Source organism: Oncorhynchus mykiss, chromosome 18, assembly GCF_057628025.1.
Source record: "Oncorhynchus mykiss isolate SJ-2025 chromosome 18, ASM5762802v1, whole genome shotgun sequence".
NCBI classification, from domain to species: domain Eukaryota; kingdom Metazoa; phylum Chordata; class Actinopteri; order Salmoniformes; family Salmonidae; genus Oncorhynchus; species Oncorhynchus mykiss.
This window is the reverse complement of record NC_143039.1, coordinates 68,728,481-68,748,862: the sequence shown is the minus strand read 5'-3', so window position 1 is coordinate 68,748,862 and position 20,382 is coordinate 68,728,481. Positions and strand designations below refer to the sequence as shown.

The 20,382-nt window shown below is 45.3% G+C and overlaps 1 protein-coding gene across 1 annotated transcript in view; it reads right to left on the bottom strand.

Annotated features, from left to right (window-relative positions):
- The window catches only part of LOC110496654 (gamma-aminobutyric acid type B receptor subunit 2), a 445,152-nt gene that overhangs the window by 139,341 nt on the left and 285,429 nt on the right, over nucleotides 1-20,382 (bottom strand). Inside the window, exon 4 of the mRNA XM_036953439.2 lies at nucleotides 2,287-2,388. Within this exon, the coding sequence (XP_036809334.2) occupies nucleotides 2,287-2,388 (102 nt within the window). The remainder of the gene's footprint in view (nucleotides 1-2,286; nucleotides 2,389-20,382) is intronic.

Below are 20,382 nucleotides of genomic sequence, written 5' to 3'. Positions count from 1 at the left end.
GGCTGTCTGTTTCGGCCCCTGTACAGTACAGTTCCTATCTGATGGTGGTTGTCTGTTTCGGCCCCTGTACAGTACAGTTCCTATCTGATGGTGGTTGTCTGTTTCGGCCCCTGTACAGTACAGTTCCTATCTGATGGTGGCTGTCTGTTTCGGCCCCTGTACAGTACAGTTCCTATCTGATGGTGGTTGTCTGTTTCGGCCCCTGTACAGTACAGTTCCTATCTGATGGTGGCTGTCTGTTTCGGCCCCTGTACAGTACAGTTCCTATCTGATGGAGGCTGTCTGTTTCGGCCCCTGTACAGTACAGTTCCTATCTGATGGTGGTTGTCTGTTTCGGCCCCTGTACAGTACAGTTCCTATCTGATGGTGGTTGTCTGTTTCGGCCCCTGTACAGTACAGTTCCTATCTGATGGTGGTTGTCTGTTTCGGCCCCTGTACAGTACAGTTCCTATCTGATGGTGGTTGTCTGTTTCGGCCCCTGTACAGTACAGTTCCTATCTGATGGTGGTTGTCTGTTTCGGCCCCTGTACAGTACAGTTCCTATCTGATGGTGGTTGTCTGTTTCGGCCCCTGTACAGTACAGTTCCTATCTGATGGTGGTATGGTGGTGGTCTCTTTCATCACCGTGGACAGCATCTGACTGCCGCTCTCTCTCTAGGAATCCCATCACTACTGCAGATGTGAACTACAGTCTATTGGTGGCTACACACATCATACCAGACGCCATGGCAACACTTCCTCCTCCAGACTGACTGATATGTGTCACCGCTTCTTATCACATTACATGGAAACAGGGGGACAGGCAACCGAATGGAGAGATGAGAGAGGAGCTATCCAATCATGTGTCAGAGCTGTCACAGCCTGTCCCGCTCCAAAGAGAGGGCTTTAAAGCATTGCGAGATGACGGATAATTTGCATTTTTAACTCTCAGTTTAAAATGCCAGCTTTACACAAGTACATGTATATTATAGAAAGGCTCATAGTTATCTTTCTCTGTGTGTGTTTGTGTGTGTGTGCTTGTGCGTGTGTGTGTGTGTGCGTGTCAGAGAGAGAAAGAGAGTGTCTGTGTGAGGCTTCGCCAGCTCTTATGTGATGTGAGTTGATCAGAGAGCCGAGAGGCCTAGGGAGTGAGGGGCTTAGATAGTGTTGTGAGGGCTGAGAAGCCTGGGGAGTGAGGATGTTAGACAGTGTTGTGAGGGCTGAGAAGCCTGGGGAGTGAGGTGCTTAGCCAGTGTTGTGAGGGCTGAGAAGCCTGGGGAGTGAGGGCGTTAGACAGTGTTGTGAGGGCTGAGAAGCCTGGGGAGTGAGGGCGTTAGACAGTGTTGTGAGGGCTGAGAAGCCTGGGGAGTGAGGGGCTTAGACAGTGTTGTGAGGGCTGAGAAGTCTGGGGAGTGAGGGCGTTAGACAGTGTTGTGAGGGCTGAGAGGCCTGGGGAGTGAGGGCGTTAGACAGTGTTGTGAGGGCTGAGAAGTCTGGGGAGTGAGGGCGTTAGACAGTGTTGTGAGGGCTGAGAAGCCTGGGGAGTGAGGGCGTTAGACAGTGTTGTGAGGGCTGAGAAGCCTGGGGAGTGAGGGCGTTAGACAGTGTTGTGAGGGCTGAGAAGCCTGGGGAGTGAGGGCGTTAAGACATTGTTGTGAGGGCTGAGAAGCCTGGGGAGTGAGGGAGTTAGACAGTGTTGTGAGGGCTGAGAAGCCTGGGGAGTGAGGGAGTTAGACAGTGTTGTGAGGGCTGAGAAGCCTGGGGAGTGAGGGTGTTAGACAGTGTTGTGAGGGCTGAGAAGCCTGGGGAGTGAGGGCGTTAGACAGTGTTGTGAGGGCTGAGAAGCCTGGGGAGTGAGGGCGTTAGACAGTGTTGTCTAAGACTATAATCGGCCACTGCAGCTCCACTTTGGGCTCACAGGCTCACAGCTAGTGTGTGTGTGTGAATAACAGCAGCAGGTCATTATGGGTAACTGTCCAAACTCTCAGAACTACTGACATAACCACATTAAGACACACCAGTGTCAACCAGTATTGAGGAAGAGGAATACTGGTCTTGGTACTGTATAACGCAAGAGATGATAAAACCATTTAGGGCATACAGTACATCTGATGTGTGTGACCTCCAGTTCATTTACTCCTGGAAGGTCTTAGACAGGAAGGTCTTAGAAACATTCCGGGTGCCACTACAGTAATATCAAGATCACCATGAGACACTCATTACTTTCATTCCTAAGGGGTTCTGGTCTGGTTCCACAGTACACTAAGTACCTATGCTGTACTCTAACAGGTTCTGTGGATCACTCACCTTCAGCTTCTTGACGTTGACACAGGGGTCGTTGGAGAAGCTCTCGGTGTCAGCGATCTGGATGTCCGCCTTTTCCAGCTCATTGGTCAAGTCATTCCTCACCTGAGAGAGACAGATAAAGTGAGAGAGAGAGAGAGAGAGAGAGAGAGAGAGAGAGAGAGAGAGAGATAGTGGGGGGGACAATGGGTCATCATGTCATATCAGGTCTTATTTGAATAGTGCTTTTTATAGATATATTTGGGACAAAGTGCTTACTAACAGCAATGCGGGCCTACGCCCCAAGGAGGGCGAGCAGAGGCGATAGACAGTGGCGAGCAATAACACCTTGGGTAGAAAGAAACCTTGAGAGTACCTTAGACCAGAGAGTAGGTTAGAGGGGATACTAGCTGGGGATATCCACCAGGAGATAAAGTAAGGTCTAATTGCACTGTTCTCCACTGTTCTCTGATTAACTTTGTGAAGACGGTGTCTGTATCCCAAATGGCACCCTATTCTTATATAGTGCACTTCTTTTGTCCTGGTCAAAACTAGTAAACTACATAGGGAATAGGGTGCTAGCCTGGCTGCCTGTGGACAACCTCCAGTGGACCCTACACCCCTACTGAGATTTGGACAGACATCAGTTATTTCTCCATTAATTTAGTCTCAGTATCCCCCCCAGCTGAAACCATTTGTAATTGTCAATTAATACGTTAGAATATAAATCAGGCTCAAGAAAATTGCCTCTTGGTTCCCGTTGAGTCTCAAGCACTCGATATTAAACCGAGGAGGAAGTGAGCTCCATGTGTTCCTTAGCTAATGTTGACTTAACCCCGGGAGAGTAGTGGTCTTTTAGGGGCTCTGGGGGAAAACATGCATCTGTTACTGCTGACACATTAGGGCACAGAAATATATTTGCTTAGGAGGTCATGTATACTGAAAAGTGTGTCTCATAGTAGACCCAGGTGTGTATGAGTGAAAATAGTGAAAAGGAAGATAAAATTCATCATCAACAAATAGGATCTGGCCAGAAATACTTTAATCAGGTATAGAACCCATTGCCCTCTATGGTTGTGATGTCTGGGGTCCACTCACAAACAACAAATTGAGACAATGCATGTGTAACAGTTTAGACTTTACGTCCGTACCCTCGCCCCGACCTGGGCGCGAACCAGGGACGCTCTGCACACATCAACAGTCACCCTCGAAGCATCGTTACCCATCGCTCCACAAAAGCCACAGCCCTTGCAGCGCAAGGGGAACCACTACTTCAAGGTCTCAGAGCGAGTGACGTCACCGATTGAAACGCTACCAGCACGCACCACCGCTAACTAGCTAGCAATTTCGCATCGGCTACACATGCAGGATTCTGCAAAAACATCCTCTGTGTTCAACGTAAAATACCAAATAATGCATGAAGAGCAGAATTAGGACGATACGCACTAATGATCAAAATCCTGAAAGAGAGCCGTTAAATTCTGCAACCACCTAAAAGGAAGCCATTCCCAAACCTTCCATAACAAAGCCATCAAAGCTCTGTTCACAAACACAAACAGACCCCACAGAGCCCCAGTACAGCAACACAATTAGACCCAACCAAATCATGAGAAAACAAAAAGATCATTACTTGACACATTGGAAAGAATTAACAAAAAAACAGAGCAAATTGGAATGTTATTTGGCCCTAAACTGAGAGTACAAAGTGGCAGTATACCTGACCACTGTGACTGACCCAAAACTAAGAAAAGCTTTGACTATGTACAGACTCAGTGAGCATAGCCTTGCTATTGGGAGAGGCTGCCATAGGCAGACCTGGCTCTCAAGAGAAGACAGGCTATGTGCACACTGCCCACCAAATGAGGTGGAAACTGAGCTGCACTTCCTAACCTCCTGCCAAATGTATGACCATACTAGAGACACATATTTCCCTCAGATTACACAGCTCACAAGGAATTTGAAAAGCAATCAGAGAAGAACAAACACCATTGTAAATACAACCCATATTTATGTTTATTTATTTTTTAGTACTTAAACTATTTGCATTTTTACAACACTAGCCATAATATAACATTTAATATTATTTTAAAACATTTATGAGTGTAATGTTTATTGTTATGTTTACATTGCCAAAGCAAGTGCAATTTAAAATAAACAAATGTGAAATAAACAATTAGAAATGATGTTTCCCATTCCAATAAAGCCCTTTGAATTTAAATTGAGAGAGAGAGAGAGAGAGAGAGAGAGAGAGAGGGAGAGAGAGAGAGAGAGAGAGAGAGAGAGAGAGAGAGAGAGAGAGAGGGAGAGAGAGAGAGAGCGAGAACCCCCGGGGGAGGGGGGGGGGGGGCTCTTAAAGTGAAGATTCAAGCAGAGGGGCTGCAGGGCTCCAGCGCTACAGAGAGGAGGTCTGCAGAAGGCTGACTAGCCGTCGAGGCGAGAGGGGAACTCCAGAGGGTTAAGAGGGTTCGGCCCAGCCCTGGAGCGGGGGGGAGGGAGGGGGGGGGCGGTTGAGTACGCTACAGTGTGATGTGATGAAAGTTAACCCTGCAGTGGCCTGTCAATTGAACCAGAATAGACACATAAACAGGAAGCATTGTGAGTCAGCTACAGGAAATGCTACAGTGTACTACAGCACTATCTAGGCAGGTCGAATCAAATTTTATTTGTCACATACACATGGTTAGCAGATGTTAATGCGAGTGTAGCGGAATGCTTGTGCTTCTAGTTCCGACCATGCAGTAATATCTAACCTAACAATTTCACAACAACTACCTTATACACAAGTCTAAAGGAATTAATAAGAATATGTACATAAAAATATATGAATGAGCGATGGCCGAAAAGCATAGGCAAGATGCAGTAGATGGTATAGAGTACAGTATATACATATGAGATGAGTAATGTAGAGTTTGTAAACATTATATTAAGTGGCATTGTTTAAAGTGGCTAGTGATACATTTTTTACATCAATTTTCCATTTTTAAAGTGGCTGGAGTTGAGTCAGTATGTTGGCAGCAGCCACTCAATGTTAGTGATGGCTGTTTAACAGTCTGATGGCCTTGAGATAGAAGCTGTTTTTCAGTCTCTCGGTCCCTGCTTTGATGCACCTGTACTTACCTCGCCTTCTGGATGATAGAGGGGTAAACAGACAGTGGCTCGGATGGTTGTTGTCCTTGATGATCTTTTTGGCCTTCCTGTGACATCGGGTGGTGTAGGTGTTCTGGAGGGCAGGTAGTTTGCCCCCGGTGATGCGTTGTGCAGACCTCACTACCCTCTGGAGAGCCTTACGGTTGTGGGCTGAGCAGTTGCCGTACCAGGCGGTGATACAGTACGACAGGATGCTCTCGATTGTGCATCTGTAAAAGTTTGTGAGTGTTTTTGGTGACAAGCCAAATTTCTTCAGCCTCCTGAGGTTGAAGAGGCGCTGCTGCACCTTCTTCACCACGCTGTCTGTTTGGGTGGACCATTTCAGTTTGTCCGTGATGTGTACGCCGAGGAACTTAAAACTTTCCACCTTGTCCACTACTGTCCTGTCAATGTGGATAGGGGGATGCTCCCTCTGCTGTTTCCTGAAGTCCACGATCATCTCCTTTGTTTTGTTGACATTGAGCGTGAGGTTATTTTCTCCTCCCTCCTCCCTGTAGGCCATCTCGTCGTTGTTGGTAATCAAGCCTACCACTGTAGTGTTGTCTGCAAACTTGATGATTGAGTTGGAGGCGTGCGTGGCCACACAGTCATGGGTGAACAGGGAGTACAGGAGAGGGCTCAGAACGCACCCTTGTGGGGCCCCAGTGTTGAGGATCAGCGTGGTGGATTTGTTGTTTTGTTGGATTTGTTGTTGTTTGCCCGTCAGGAAGTCCAGGACCCAGTTGCACAGGGCGGGGTCGAGACCCAGGGTCTCGAGCTTAATGACGAGTTTGGAGGGTACTATGGTGTTAAATGCTAAGGTGAAAAAAGGCTTTAAGAGCCACGTGGCGTGAGTCAGTCATTTTGTGTTTGGGGTGTGTCTGTGTGTTAATCCATATGTGTATCTGTGTACTTCACTTGTAAACAGCATATCTAGGACATATTGGCCCCCTCTACCCTCAATTCATTGGGAAGCTACTATATGGTTGATGCAATGAGCCAACACAGTGGTAGGTAATGGACGTGGGGGGTAGATGATAATGTGAAGAGAAAGAGGTTTGCCTCCCTGTGCCATGTTGACTCCCATAGTGGGTCATCTTTCTGTGGACTATGGTTGTGTTCCAAATGGCACCCTATTCCCTAATAAGTACTTTTCACCAGGGCCCATCAGAAAACCCATAAGGATCTGGTCAAAAGAAGTGTACTACATACTGTAGGGAGTAGGGGGCCATTTAAGACGCAACCAGGGCACACTCATTCTCCCTGATTCATTCTCTTGGCCTCACAAACTGCTAGCTATAGCTCAACCACCAATTCCTCTATGCTCAATTCTCAACAGCTATGACAAAATGTGCTGTTGAACTAAGCCGGTTCAATAAACACACACGTAGGGAACGTGCGTAAGATCATGCACATGCACACATGCACACACACAAACACTCACTCGCACACAGACATTCTGTGGGGCCGCAGATGGATTTGTCCACTTCTGTTGGGAATGGAAGGAACATGACATCTATCAAATGGAAAAGCTCTTGAGAGAGACAAGGGCTGCTCTTCTTGGAAACCGTCTGTCAGTGTATTCAAGTGTCTCCTTCTTTATGTCTGATTTAGGCCCGTAGATCCTTGACAGCATCAGAACAAAATGTATTAGCTTGTCTGCTCCAACGTATTGTTCCTGAAGAGCAAAACCAGCTTGTATTGATCCAGTAACTTTGCCAAGATGTTGTCTACTCATAGCAGAGCATTGAGCTAATGTTGGACAACTGTAGTATGATGTAGTATTTACAGTTAACTATAGTATAAATACGGTATTTAAAAAAAATATATAGGTACAATAGTAATGAATGTAGTTGTTTGCGGATTGTAGTATACTGTAAAGGAAAGGGGGATACCTAGTCAGCTGTACAATTGAAATGTGTCTTCTGTATTTAACCCAACCCCTCTGAATCACTGTGGTATTTACTGTAATGTTTTTGGGATTGTAGTATATTGTAGTATTTACTGTAGTATTTTTTCGGACTGCTCTATACTGTAGAAGTTACTGTAGTATTTTTGTGGATTGTACTATAATGTAGTATTTACTGTAGTGTTTTTGCATAAATTACCATAATATTGAGTGTTTTTGTTTGATTATGTTTGACATAGAAATGGAGTCGTTCTCCTTCAGGAAACTTACTGGAAAAATACAAAAAAAATGAATCTTCCATAACCTGTAGGTAGGTAAATAGGTAGGTAAATAGGTAGGTAGGAAAATAGGTAGGTAGGGAAATAGGTAGGTAGGTAAATAGGTAGGTAGATAGGTAGGTAGGTGGGTAGGTAGGTATGTATGTAAATATGTAGGTAGGTAAATATGTAGGTTGGTAAATAGGTAGGTCGGTAGGTAGGTAGGTAAATAGGTAGGTTGGTAAATAGGTAGGTAGGTAGGTAAATAGGTAGGTAGGTAAATAGGTAGGTAGGTAAATAGGTAGGTAGGTAAATAGGTAAATAGGTAGGTAAATAGGTAAATAGGTAAGTAGGTAAATAGGTAGGTAAATAGGTAGGTATGTATGTAAATAGGTAGGTAGGTAAATAGGTAGGGAGGTAGGGAGGTAAATAGGTAGGTTGGTAAATAGGTAGGTAGGTAGGTAAATAGGTAGGTAGGTAAATAGGTAGGTAGGTAGGTAGGTAGGTGGGTAGGTAGGTATGTAGGTAAATATGTAGGTAGGTATATAGGTAGGTTGGTAAATAGGTAGGTAGGTAGGTAGGTAGGTAAATAGGTAGGTAGGTAGGTAGGTAAATAGGTAGGTAGGTAAATAGGTAAATAGGTAGGTAAATAGGTAAATAGGTAGGTAGGTAAATAGGTAGGTAGGTAGGTAAATATGTAGGTAGGTAGGTAAATAGGTAGGTAGGTAGGTAAGTAAATAGGTAGGTAGGTAATGAGGTAGGTAGGTAAAATAGGTAGGTAGGTAAATAGGTAGGTACATAGGTAGGTAGGTAGGTAGGTAGGTAGGTAGGTAAATAGGTAGGTACGTAGGGAGGTAAATAGGTAGGTAGGTAAATAGGTAAATAGGTAGGTAGGTAAATAGGTAGGTGGGTAGGTAGGTAAATAGGTAGGTAGGTAGGTGGGTAGGTAGGTATGTAGGAAAATATGTAGGTAGGTATATAGGTAGGTTGGTAAATAGGTAGGTAGGTAGGTAAATAGGTAGGTTGGTAAATAGGTAGGTAGGTAGTTAAATAGGTAGGTAGGTAGGTAAATAGGTAGGTTGGTAAATAGGTAGGTAGGTAGGTAAATAGGTAAATAGGTAGGTAAATATGTAGGTAGGTAGGTAGGTAGGTAGGTAGGTAGGTAAATAGGTAGGTAGGTAAATATGTAGGTAGGTAGGTAGGTAAACAGGTAGGTAGGTAGGTAAATAGGTAGGTAGGTAAATAGGTATGTAGGAAAATAGGTAGGTAAATAGGTAGGTATGTATGTAAATAGGTAGGTAGGTAAATAGGTAGGGAGGTAGGGAGGTAAATAGGTAGGTTGGTAAATAGGTAGGTAGGTAGGTAAATAGGTAGGTAGGTAAATATGTAGGTAGGTAGGTAGGTGGGTAGGTAGGTATGTAGGTAAATATGTAGGTAGGTATATAGGTAGGTTGGTAAATAGGTAGGTAGGTAGGTAGGTAAATAGGTAGGTAGGTAGGTAGGTAAATAGGTAGGTAGGTAAATAGGTAAATAGGTAGGTAAATAGGTAAATAGGTAGGTAGGTAAATAGGTAGGTAGGTAGGTAAATATGTAGGTAGGTAGGTAAATAGGTAGGTAGGTAGGTAAGTAAATAGGTAGGTAGGTAATGAGGTAGGTAGGTAAAATAGGTAGGTAGGTAGAAATGGAGTCGTTCTCCTTCAGGAAACTTACTGGAAAAATACAAAAAAAATGAATCTTCCATAACCTGTAGGTAGGTAAATAGGTAGGTAAATAGGTAGGTAGGAAAATAGGTAGGTAGGGAAATAGGTAGGTAGGTAAATAGGTAGGTAGATAGGTAGGTAGGTGGGTAGGTAGGTATGTATGTAAATATGTAGGTAGGTAAATATGTAGGTTGGTAAATAGGTAGGTCGGTAGGTAGGTAGGTAAATAGGTAGGTTGGTAAATAGGTAGGTAGGTAGGTAAATAGGTAGGTAGGTAAATAGGTAGGTAGGTAAATAGGTAGGTAGGTAAATAGGTAAATAGGTAGGTAAATAGGTAAATAGGTAAGTAGGTAAATAGGTAGGTAAATAGGTAGGTATGTATGTAAATAGGTAGGTAGGTAAATAGGTAGGGAGGTAGGGAGGTAAATAGGTAGGTTGGTAAATAGGTAGGTAGGTAGGTAAATAGGTAGGTAGGTAAATAGGTAGGTAGGTAGGTAGGTAGGTGGGTAGGTAGGTATGTAGGTAAATATGTAGGTAGGTATATAGGTAGGTTGGTAAATAGGTAGGTAGGTAGGTAGGTAAATAGGTAGGTAGGTAGGTAGGTAAATAGGTAGGTAGGTAAATAGGTAAATAGGTAGGTAAATAGGTAAATAGGTAGGTAGGTAAATAGGTAGGTAGGTAGGTAAATATGTAGGTAGGTAGGTAAATAGGTAGGTAGGTAGGTAAGTAAATAGGTAGGTAGGTAATGAGGTAGGTAGGTAAAATAGGTAGGTAGGTAAATAGGTAGGTACATAGGTAGGTAGGTAGGTAGGTAGGTAGGTAGGTAAATAGGTAGGTACGTAGGGAGGTAAATAGGTAGGTAGGTAAATAGGTAAATAGGTAGGTAGGTAAATAGGTAGGTGGGTAGGTAGGTAAATAGGTAGGTAGGTAGGTGGGTAGGTAGGTATGTAGGAAAATATGTAGGTAGGTATATAGGTAGGTTGGTAAATAGGTAGGTAGGTAGGTAAATAGGTAGGTTGGTAAATAGGTAGGTAGGTAGTTAAATAGGTAGGTAGGTAGGTAAATAGGTAGGTTGGTAAATAGGTAGGTAGGTAGGTAAATAGGTAAATAGGTAGGTAAATATGTAGGTAGGTAGGTAGGTAGGTAGGTAGGTAAATAGGTAGGTAGGTAAATATGTAGGTAGGTAGGTAGGTAAACAGGTAGGTAGGTAGGTAAATAGGTAGGTAGGTAAATAGGTATGTAGGAAAATAGGTAGGTACATAGGTAGGTAGGTAGGTAGGTAGGTAGGTAAATAGGTAGGTAGATAAATAGGTAGGTAGGTAGGTTGGTAAATAGGTAGGTATGTAGGTAAATATGTAGGTAAGTAAATAGGTAGGTTGGTAAATAGGTAGGTAGGTAGGTAGGTAGGTAAATAGGTAGGTTGGTAAATAGGTAGGTAGGTAAATAGGTTGGTAGGTAAATAGGTAGGTAGGTAAATAGGTAGGTAGGTAGGTAGGTAGGTGGGTAGGTAGGTAGGTATGTAGGTAAATATGTAGGTAGGTAAATAGGTAGGTAGGTAAATAGGTAGGTAGGAAGGTAAATAGGTAGGTAGGTAAATAGGTAGGTAGTTAAATAGGTAGGTAGGTAAATAGGTTGGTAGGTAAATAGGTAGGTAGGTAGGTAGGTAAATAGGTGGGTGGGTGGGTAGGTAGGTAGGTAGGTAGGTAAATAGGTAGGTAGGTAGGTGGGTAGGTAGGTAGGTATGTAGGTAGGTGGGTAGGTAGGTAGGTATGTAGGTAAATATGTAGGTAGGTAAATAGGTAGGTAGGCAAATAGGTAGGTAGGAAGGTAAATAGGTAGGTAGGTAAATAGGTAGGTAGTTAAATAGGTAGGTAGGTAAATAGGTTGGTAGGTAAATAGGTAGGTAGGTAGGTAGGTAAATAGGTGGGTGGGTGGGTGGGTGGGTGGGTAGGTAGGTAGGTACATAGGTAGGTAGGTAGGTAGGTAGGTAGGTAGGTAGGGAGGTAAATAGGTAGGTAGGTAAATAGGTAAATAGGTAGGTAGGTAGGTAAATAGGTAGGTGGGTAGGTAGGTAAATAGGTAGGTAGGTAGGTGGGTAAATAGGTAGGTAGTTAAATAGGTAGGTAGGTAAATAGGTTGGTAGGTAAATAGGTAGGTAGGTAAATAGGTAGGTAGGTAGGTAGGTAGGTAGGTGGGTAGGTAGGTAGGTATGTAGGTAAATAGGTAGGTAGGAAGGTAAATAGGTAGGTAGGTAAATAGGTAGGTAGTTAAATAGGTAGGTAGGTAAATAGGTTGGTAGGTAAATAGGTAGGTAGGTAGGTAGGTAAATAGGTGGGTGGGTAGGTAGGTAGGTACATAGGTAGGTAGGTAGGTAGGTAGGCAGGTAGGGAGGTAAATAGGTTGGTAGGTAAATAGGTAGGTAGGTAAATAGGTAGGTAGGTAGGTAGGTAGGTGGGTATGTAGGTAAATATGTAGGTAGGTAAATAGGTAGGTAGGTAAATAGGTAGGTAGGAAGGTAAATAGGTAGGTAGGTAAATAGGTAGGTAGTTAAATAGGTAGGTAGGTAAATAGGTTGGTAGGTAAATAGGTAGGTAGGTAAAAAGGTAGGTAGGTAGGTAGGTAGGTAGGTAGGTGGGTAGGTAGGTAGGTATGTAGGTAAATATGTAGGTAGGTAAATAGGTAGGTAGGTAAATAGGTAGGTAGGAAGGTAAATAGGTAGGTAGGTAAATAGGTAGGTAGTTAAATAGGTAGGTAGGTAAATAGGTTGGTAGGTAAATAGGTAGGTAGGTAGGTAGGTAAATAGGTGGGTGGGTGGGTGGGTGGGTGGGTAGGTAGGTAGGTAGGTAGGTAAATAGGTAGGTAGGTAGGTGGGTAGGTAGGTAGGTATGTAGGTAGGTGGGTAGGTAGGTAGGTATGTAGGTAAATATGTAGGTAGGTAAATAGGTAGGTAGGTAAATAGGTAGGTAGGAAGGTAAATAGGTAGGTAGGTAAATAGGTAGGTAGTTAAATAGGTAGGTAGGTAAATAGGTTGGTAGGTAAATAGGTAGGTAGGTAGGTAAATAGGTGGGTGGGTGGGTGGGTGGGTGGGTGGGTAGGTAGGTAGGTACATAGGTAGGTAGGTAGGTAGGTAGGGAGGTAAATAGGTAGGTAGGTAAATAGGTAAATAGGTAGGTAGGTAGGTAAATAGGTAGGTGGGTAGGTAGGTAAATAGGTAGGTAGGTAGGTGGGTAGGTAGGTATGTAGGTAAATATGTAGGTAGGTATATAGGTAGGTTGGTAAATAGGTAGGTAGGTTGGTAAATAGGTAGGTAGGTAGTTAAATAGGTAGGTAGGTAGGTAAATAGGTAGGTTGGTAAATAGGTAGGTAGGTAGGTAAATAGGTAAATAGGTAGGTAAATAGGTAGGTAGGTAGGTAGGTAAATAGGTAGGTAGGTAAATATGTAGGTAGGTAGGTAGGTAAATAGGTAGGTAGGTAAATAGGTAGGTAGGTAAATAGGTATGTAGGAAAATAAGTAGGTACATAGGTAGGTAGGTAGGTAGGTAAATAGGTAGGTAGATAAATAGGTAGGTAGGTAGGTTGGTAAATAGGTAGGTATGTAGGTAAATATGTAGGTAAGTAAATAGGTAGGTTGGTAAATAGGTAGGTAGGTAGGTAGGTAGGTAAATAGGTAGGTTGGTAAATAGGTAGGTAGGTAAATAGGTTGGTAGGTAAATAGGTAGGTAGGTAAATAGGTAGGTAGGTAGGTAGGTAGGTGGGTAGGTATGTAGGTAAATATGTAGGTAGGTAAATAGGTGGATGGGTAGGTAGGTAGGTAGGTAGGTAGGTAGGTAGGTAAATAGGTAGGTAGGTAGGTGGGTAGGTAGGTAGGTATGTAGGTAAATATGTAGGTAGGTAAATAGGTAGGTAGGTAAATAGGTAGGTAGGAAGGGAAATAGGTAGGTAGGTAAATGGGTAGGTAGTTAAATAGGTAGGTAGGTAAATAGGTTGGTAGGTAAATAGGTAGGTGGGTGGGTGGGTGGGTAGGTAGGTAGGTAGGTAGGTAGGTAGGTAGGTAGGTAGGTAGGTAGGTGGGTCGGTAAAGGTAGGTAAGTAAATGGGTGGGTGGGTGGGTAGGTAGGTAGGTAGGTAGGGAGGTAAATAGGTAGGTAGGTAAATAGGTAGGTGGGTAGGTAGGTAAATAGGTAGGTAGGTAGGTAGGTGGGTAGGTAGGTAAATAGGTAGGTACATAGGTAGGTAGGTAGGTAAATAGGTAGGTAGGTAGGGAGGTAAATAGGTAGGTAGGTAAATAGGTAAATAGGTAGGTAGGTAAATAGGTAGGTGGGTAGGTAGGTAAATAGGTAGGTAGGTAGGTGGGTAGGTAGGTATGTGGGTAAATATGTAGGTAGGTATATAGGTAGGTTGGTAAATAGGTAGGTAAGTAGGTAAATAGGCAGGTTGGTAAATAGGTAGGTAGATAGTTAAATAGGTAGGTAGGTAGGTAAATAGGTAGGTTGGTAAATAGGTAGGTAGGTAGGTAAATAGGTGAATAGGTAGGTAGGTAAATATGTAGGTAGGTAGGTAGGTAAATATGTAGGTAGGTAGGTAGGTAAATAGGTATGTAGGAAAATAGGTAGGTACATAGGTAGGTAGGTAGGTAGGTATGTAGGTAGGTAAATAGGTAGGTAGGTAAATAGGTAGGTAGGTAGGTTGGTAAATAGGTAGGTATGTAGGTAAATATGTAGGTAAGTAAATAGGTAGATTGGTAAATAGGTAGGTAGGTAGGTAGGTAAATAGGTAAGTTGGTAAATAGGTAGGTAGGTAAATAGGTTGGTAGGTAAATAGGTAGGTAGGTAAATAGGTAGGTAGGTAGGTAGGTAGGTGGGTAGGTAGGTAGGTAGGTATGTAGGTAAATATGTAGGTAGGTAAATAGGTAGGTAGGTAAATAGGTAGGTAGGAAGGTAAATAGGTAGGTAGGTAGGTAGGTAAATAGGTGGGTGGGTGGGTGGGTGGGTGGGTAGGTAGGTAAATAGGTAGGTAGGTAGGTAGGTAAATAGGTAGGTAGGCAGATGGGTAGGTAGGTAAATGGGTAGGTAGGTAGGTAGGTAGGTAGGTAGGTAGGTAGGTTGGTAAGTAGGTGGTCTGTGGGTGTGAGGCCGGTTGGACGTACTGCCAAATTCTCTAAAACAACATTGGATGCGGCTTATGGTAGAGAAATTGACATTCAATTATCATGCAAAAGCTCTGGGGGATATTCCTTCAGTCGGCATGCCAATTGCACGCTACCTCAAAACTTGAGACATCTGTGGCATTGTGCTATGTGACAAAATTGTCCCCAGCACAAGGTGCACCTGTGTAATGATTATTCTGTTTCATCAGGTTCTTGATATGCCACACTTGTCATTTGGATTGACTATCTTGGCAAAGGAGAAATGCTCACTAACAGGGATGTAAACAAATGTGTGCAAAAAACGTGAGAGAAATAATTTTTGGGGGGAGTATGGAAAATGTCTGGGACCTGGGACCAACCCTTTACATGTTGCGTTTATATTTATGTTCAGTATAGATTCCCTACGGTGTAAGTAAATATTATAATACTGTGAGAGGAAGAGAAAGAGAGAGGCCGATGGAATGACAACATGTTTTTAAGGAAAACAGCTACTTTACATTCACAAAAACCCATTAAAACCATGAGACATTTTTCTTTGTGAAGTCTCCAATTCAAACCCATTATCCCCATCAAACAGACACAAAACCCCACCTAAGCCATCTATACAAACAGAGACGCAGTGTTCTCACACACACAAGGTCATTAAAGAACACCAGTGTGTCATTACAGAACACCAGTGTGTTTTTGTATGTGTGAGTTTGTGTGTGCGTGCGTACACGTGTCTGTCTGCCTGACTGTCTGCGTGTGCGTGTGCGCTCTCTCTCTATCTCTCATACACACATAACACACACTTCTGCACACATGCAGTACAGAAGTAATCCAGGTAATGGCCCAAGTAACACCCAGCAGCATTGTGCAGGTGTCTGCTTCCTGTCATGACCCATCCATACCATTAACCTCACAGACCCCATTCAGCCTGGCAGGCCTCACCTGAGAGCCTCCCAGACCCCATTCAGCCTGAAAGGCCTCATCTGAGATCAGCCTCCCAGACCCCATTCATCCTGAAAGACCTCATCTGAGATCAGCCTCCCAGACCCCATTCAGCCTGGCGGGCTGCACCTGAGATCAGCCTCCCAGACCGGGGGGAGGGGGGTTCCCGCTACCCGCCCACAGGGCATGGCAAGAGGGGATTATGGAATTACAGAGAGGAAGAATGTAGGGATGGCAAGTGAATACAGGATACGGTAGAGACCTGCTGACAATAGGATAGAGGTATTTGGGTGACGTATTTGGGTTGGTGTATGTGTGTGTGTGTGTGTGTGTGTGTGTGTGTGTGTGTGTGTGTGTGTGTGTGTGTGCGTGCATGCGTGCGTGCGTGCGTATGTGTGTGTGTGTGTGTGTGTGTGTTTGTGTGCGTGCGTGCGTGCGTTTGTGTGTGTGTGTGTGTGTACGTGCGTGCGTGCATGCGTGCGTGTGTGCGTGTGCGTGCGTGCGTGCGTTTGTGTGTGTGTGTGTGTGTGTGTACGTGCGTGCATGCGTGCGTGTGTGTGTGTGTGTGTGCGTGTGCGTGCGTGTGTCTATATCAGAGTGAAAGACAGAGAGGAAAGGGGGAGAAAGGGACAAAAATATTTCTTTACAGTCTGTGCTAGCCTGGGATTCCCCATAATCCCATAATCCACACACACACACCAACACACACACACAGAAGGGGAAAGGCTGGGTGAAACGACAATGTCAGTGTTTTGAGTTAAAAGTGTTTAATGCCCAAGTACTGCAAGAGGACATTAGCAAAGTATGATTATATTTAAAGGCAGTCTTTAAAAATCACCAGAAAACACAGGCTAAATACCAGGGTAAGGACAGACTAAAGACCAGGATCAGGCTAAAGACCAGGGTCAAGGACAGACTAAAGACCAAGATCAGGCTAAAGACCAGGATCAGGACAGACTAAAGACCAGGATCAGGCTAAAGACCAGGATCAGGACAGACTAAAGACCAGGATCAGGCTAAAGACCAGGATCAGGACAGACTAAACACCAAGATCAGGCTAAAGACCAGGGTCAGGACAGACTAAAGACCAGGATCAGGCTAAAGACCAGGGTCAGGTGAGACTAAAGATCAGGATCAGGCTAAAGACCAGGGTCAGGTCAGGCTAAAGACCAGGGTCAGGCTAAAGACCAGGGTCAGGTCAGACTAAATACCAGGGTCAGGTCAAGCTAAAGACCAGGATCAGGTCAGACTAAAGACCAGGATCGGGTCAGGCTAAAGACCAGGATCGGGTCAGACTAAAGACCAGGATCAGGTCAGACTAAAGACCAGGATCAGATCAGGCTAAAGACCAGGATGGGTCAGGATAAAGACCAGGATCAGGTCAGGCTAAAGACCAAGATCAGGTCAGGCTAAAGACCAGGATCAAGACAGACTAAAGACCAGGGTCAGGGCAGACTAAAGACCAGGATCAGGCTAAAGACCAGGATCAGGGCAGACTAAAGACCAGGATCAGGCTAAAGACCAGGATCAGGACAGACTAAAGACCAGGATCAGGCTAAAGACCAGGAACAGGACAGACTAAAGACCAGGATCAGGCTAAAGACCAGGATCAGGACAGACTAAAGACCAAGATCAGGCTAAAGACCAGGGTCAGGACAGACTAAAGACCAGGATCAGGCTAAAGACCAGGGTCAGGTGAGACTAAAGATCAGGATCAGGCTAAAGACCAGGGTCAGGTCAGGCTAAAGACCGGGATCAGGCCAAAGACCAGGGTCAGGTCAGACTAACGACCAGGATCAGGCCAGGCTAAAGACCAGGGTCAGGTCAGGATAAAGACCAGGATCAGGTCAGGCTAAAGACCAGGGTCAGGTAAGGCTAAAGACCGGGATCGGGTCAGGCTAAAGACCAGGATCAGGACAGACTAAAGACCAGGATCAGGCTAAAGACCAGGATCAGGACAGACTAAAGACCAGGATCAGGCTAAAGACCAGGATCAAGACAGACTAAACACCAAGATCAGGCTAAAGACCAGGGTCAGGACAGACTAAAGACCAGGATCAGGCTAAAGACCAGGGTCAGGTGAGACTAAAGATCAGGATCAGGCTAAAGACCAGGGCCAGGTCAGGCTAAAGACCAGGGTCAGGCTAAAGACCAGGGTCAGGTCAGACTAAAGACCAGGATCAGGTCAGGCTAAAGACCAGGGTCAGGTCAGGCTAAAGACCGGGATCGGGTCAGGCTAAAGACCAGGATCAGGACAGACTAAAGACCAGGATCAGGCTAAAGACCAGGATCAGGACAGACTAAAGACCAGGATCAGGCTAAAGACCAGGATCAGGACAGACTAAACACCAAGATCAGGCTAAAGACCAGGGTCAGGACAGACTAAAGACCAGGATCAGGCTAAAGACCAGGGTCAGGTGAGACTAAAGATCAGGATCAGACTAAAGACCAGGATCGGGTCAGGCTAAAGACCAGGATCGGGTCAGACTAAAGACCAGGATCAGGTCAGACTAAAGACCAGGATCAGATCAGGCTAAAGACCAGGATGGGTCAGGATAAAGACCAGGATCAGGCCAGGCTAAAGACCAAGATCAGGTCAGGCTAAAGACCAGGATCAAGACAGACTAAAGACCAGGGTCAGGGCAGACTAAAGACCAGGATCAGGCTAAAGACCAGGATCAGGGCAGACTAAAGACCAGGATCAGGCTAAAGACCAGGATCAGGACAGACTAAAGACCAGGATCAGGCTAAAGACCAGGAACAGGACAGACTAAAGACCAGGATCAGGCTAAAGACCAGGATCAGGACAGACTAAAGACCAAGATCAGGCTAAAGACCAGGGTCAGGACAGACTAAAGACCAGGATCAGGCTAAAGACCAGGGTCAGGTGAGACTAAAGATCAGGATCAGGCTAAAGACCAGGGTCAGGTCAGGCTAAAGACCGGGATCAGGCCAAAGACCAGGGTTAGGTCAGACTAACGACCAGGATCAGGCCAGGCTAAAGACCAGGGTCAGGTCAGGATAAAGACCAGGATCAGGTCAGGCTAAAGACCAGGGTCAGGTCAGGCTAAAGACCGGGATCGGGTCAGGCTAAAGACCAGGATCAGGACAGACTAAAGACCAGGATCAGGCTAAAGACCAGGATCAGGACAGACTAAAGACCAAGATTAGGCTAAAGACCAGGGTCAGGACAGACTAAAGACCAGGATCAAGCTAAAGACCAGGGTCAGGTGAGACTAAATATCAGGATCAGGCAAAAGACCAGGATCAGATCAGGCTAAAGACCAGGATCAGGCAAGACTACAGACCAGGGGCAGGTCAGACTAAAGACCAGGATCAGGTCAGACTAAAGACCAGGATCAGGTCAGGCTAAAGACCAGGATCAGGCTAAAGACCAGGATCAGGCTAAAGACCAGAATCAGGGCAGACTAAAGTCCAGGATCAGGCTAAAGACCAGGGTCAGGTCAGGCTAAAGACCAGGATCAGGTCAGGCTAAAGACCGGGATCGGGTCAGGCTAAAGACCAGGATCAGGTCAGACTAAATACCAGGGTCAGGTCAGAATAAAGACCAGGGTCAGGCCAGACCAAAGACCAGGGTCAGGCCAGACTAAAGACCAGGATCAGGTCAGTCTAAAGACCAGGATCAGGCTAAAGACCAGGATCAGGTCAGGCTAAAGACCAGGGTCAGGACAGACTAATGACCAGGGTCAGGCTAAAGACCAGGGGCAGGTCAGACTAAAGACCAGGATCAGGTCAGACTAAAGACCAGGGTCAGGTCAGGCTAAAGACCAGGATCAGGTCAGGCTAAAGACCAGGGTCAGGCTAAAGACCAGGGGCAGGTCAGACTAAAGACCAGGATCAGGTCAGACTAAAAACCAGGATCAGGTCAGATGAAAGACCAGGATCAGATCAGGCTAAATACCAGGATCAGATCAGGCTAAAGACCAGGATCAGGTCAGACTAAAGACCAGGATCAGGCTAAAGACCAGGGTCAGGTCAGACTAAAGACCAGGGTCAGGCTAAAGACCAGGGTCAGGTCAGACTAAATACCAGGGTCAGGTCAGGCTAAAGACCAGGACCAGGTCAGACTAAAGACCAGGATCGGGTCAGGCTAAAGACCAGGATCGGGTCAGACTAAAGACCAGGATCAGGTCGGACTAAAGACCAGGATCAGATCAGGCTAAAGACCAGGATCGGGTCAGGATAAAGACCAGGATCAGGCCAGGCTAAAGACCAAGAACAGGTCAGGCTAAAGACCAGGATCAAGACAAACTAAAGACCAGGGTCAGGGCAGACTAAAGACCAGGATCAGGCTAAAGACCAGGAACAGGACAGACTAAAGACCAGGATCAGGCTAAAGACCAGGATCAGGACAGACTAAAGACCAAGATCAGGCTAAAGACCAGGGTCAGGACAGACTAAAGACCAGGATCAGGCTAAAGACCAGGGTCAGGTGAGACTAAATATCAGGATCAGGCTAAAGACCAGGGTCAGGTCAGGCTAAAGACCAGGGTCAGGTCAGGCTAAAGACCGGGATCGGGTCAGGCTAAAGACCAGGATCAGGACAGACTAAAGACCAGGATCAGGCTAAAGACCAGGATCAGGACAGACTAAAGACCAGGATCAGGCTAAAGACCAGGATCAGGACAGACTAAACACCAAGATCAGGCTAAAGACCAGGGTCAGGACAGACTAAAGACCAGGATCAGGCTAAAGACCAGGGTCAGGTGAGACTAAAGATCAGGATCAGACTAAAGACCAGGATCGGGTCAGGCTAAAGACCAGGATCGGGTCAGACTAAAGACCAGGATCAGGTCAGACTAAAGACCAGGATCAGATCAGGCTAAAGACCAGGATGGGTCAGGATAAAGACCAGGGTCAGGTCAGGCTAAAGACCGGGATCGGGTCAGGCTAAAGACCAGGATCAGGACAGACTAAAGACCAGGATCAGGCTAAAGCCTGGCAGGACAGGACAGACTAAAGACCAGGATCAGGCTAAAGACCAGGATCAGGACAGACTAAACACCAAGATCAGGCTAAAGACCAGGGTCA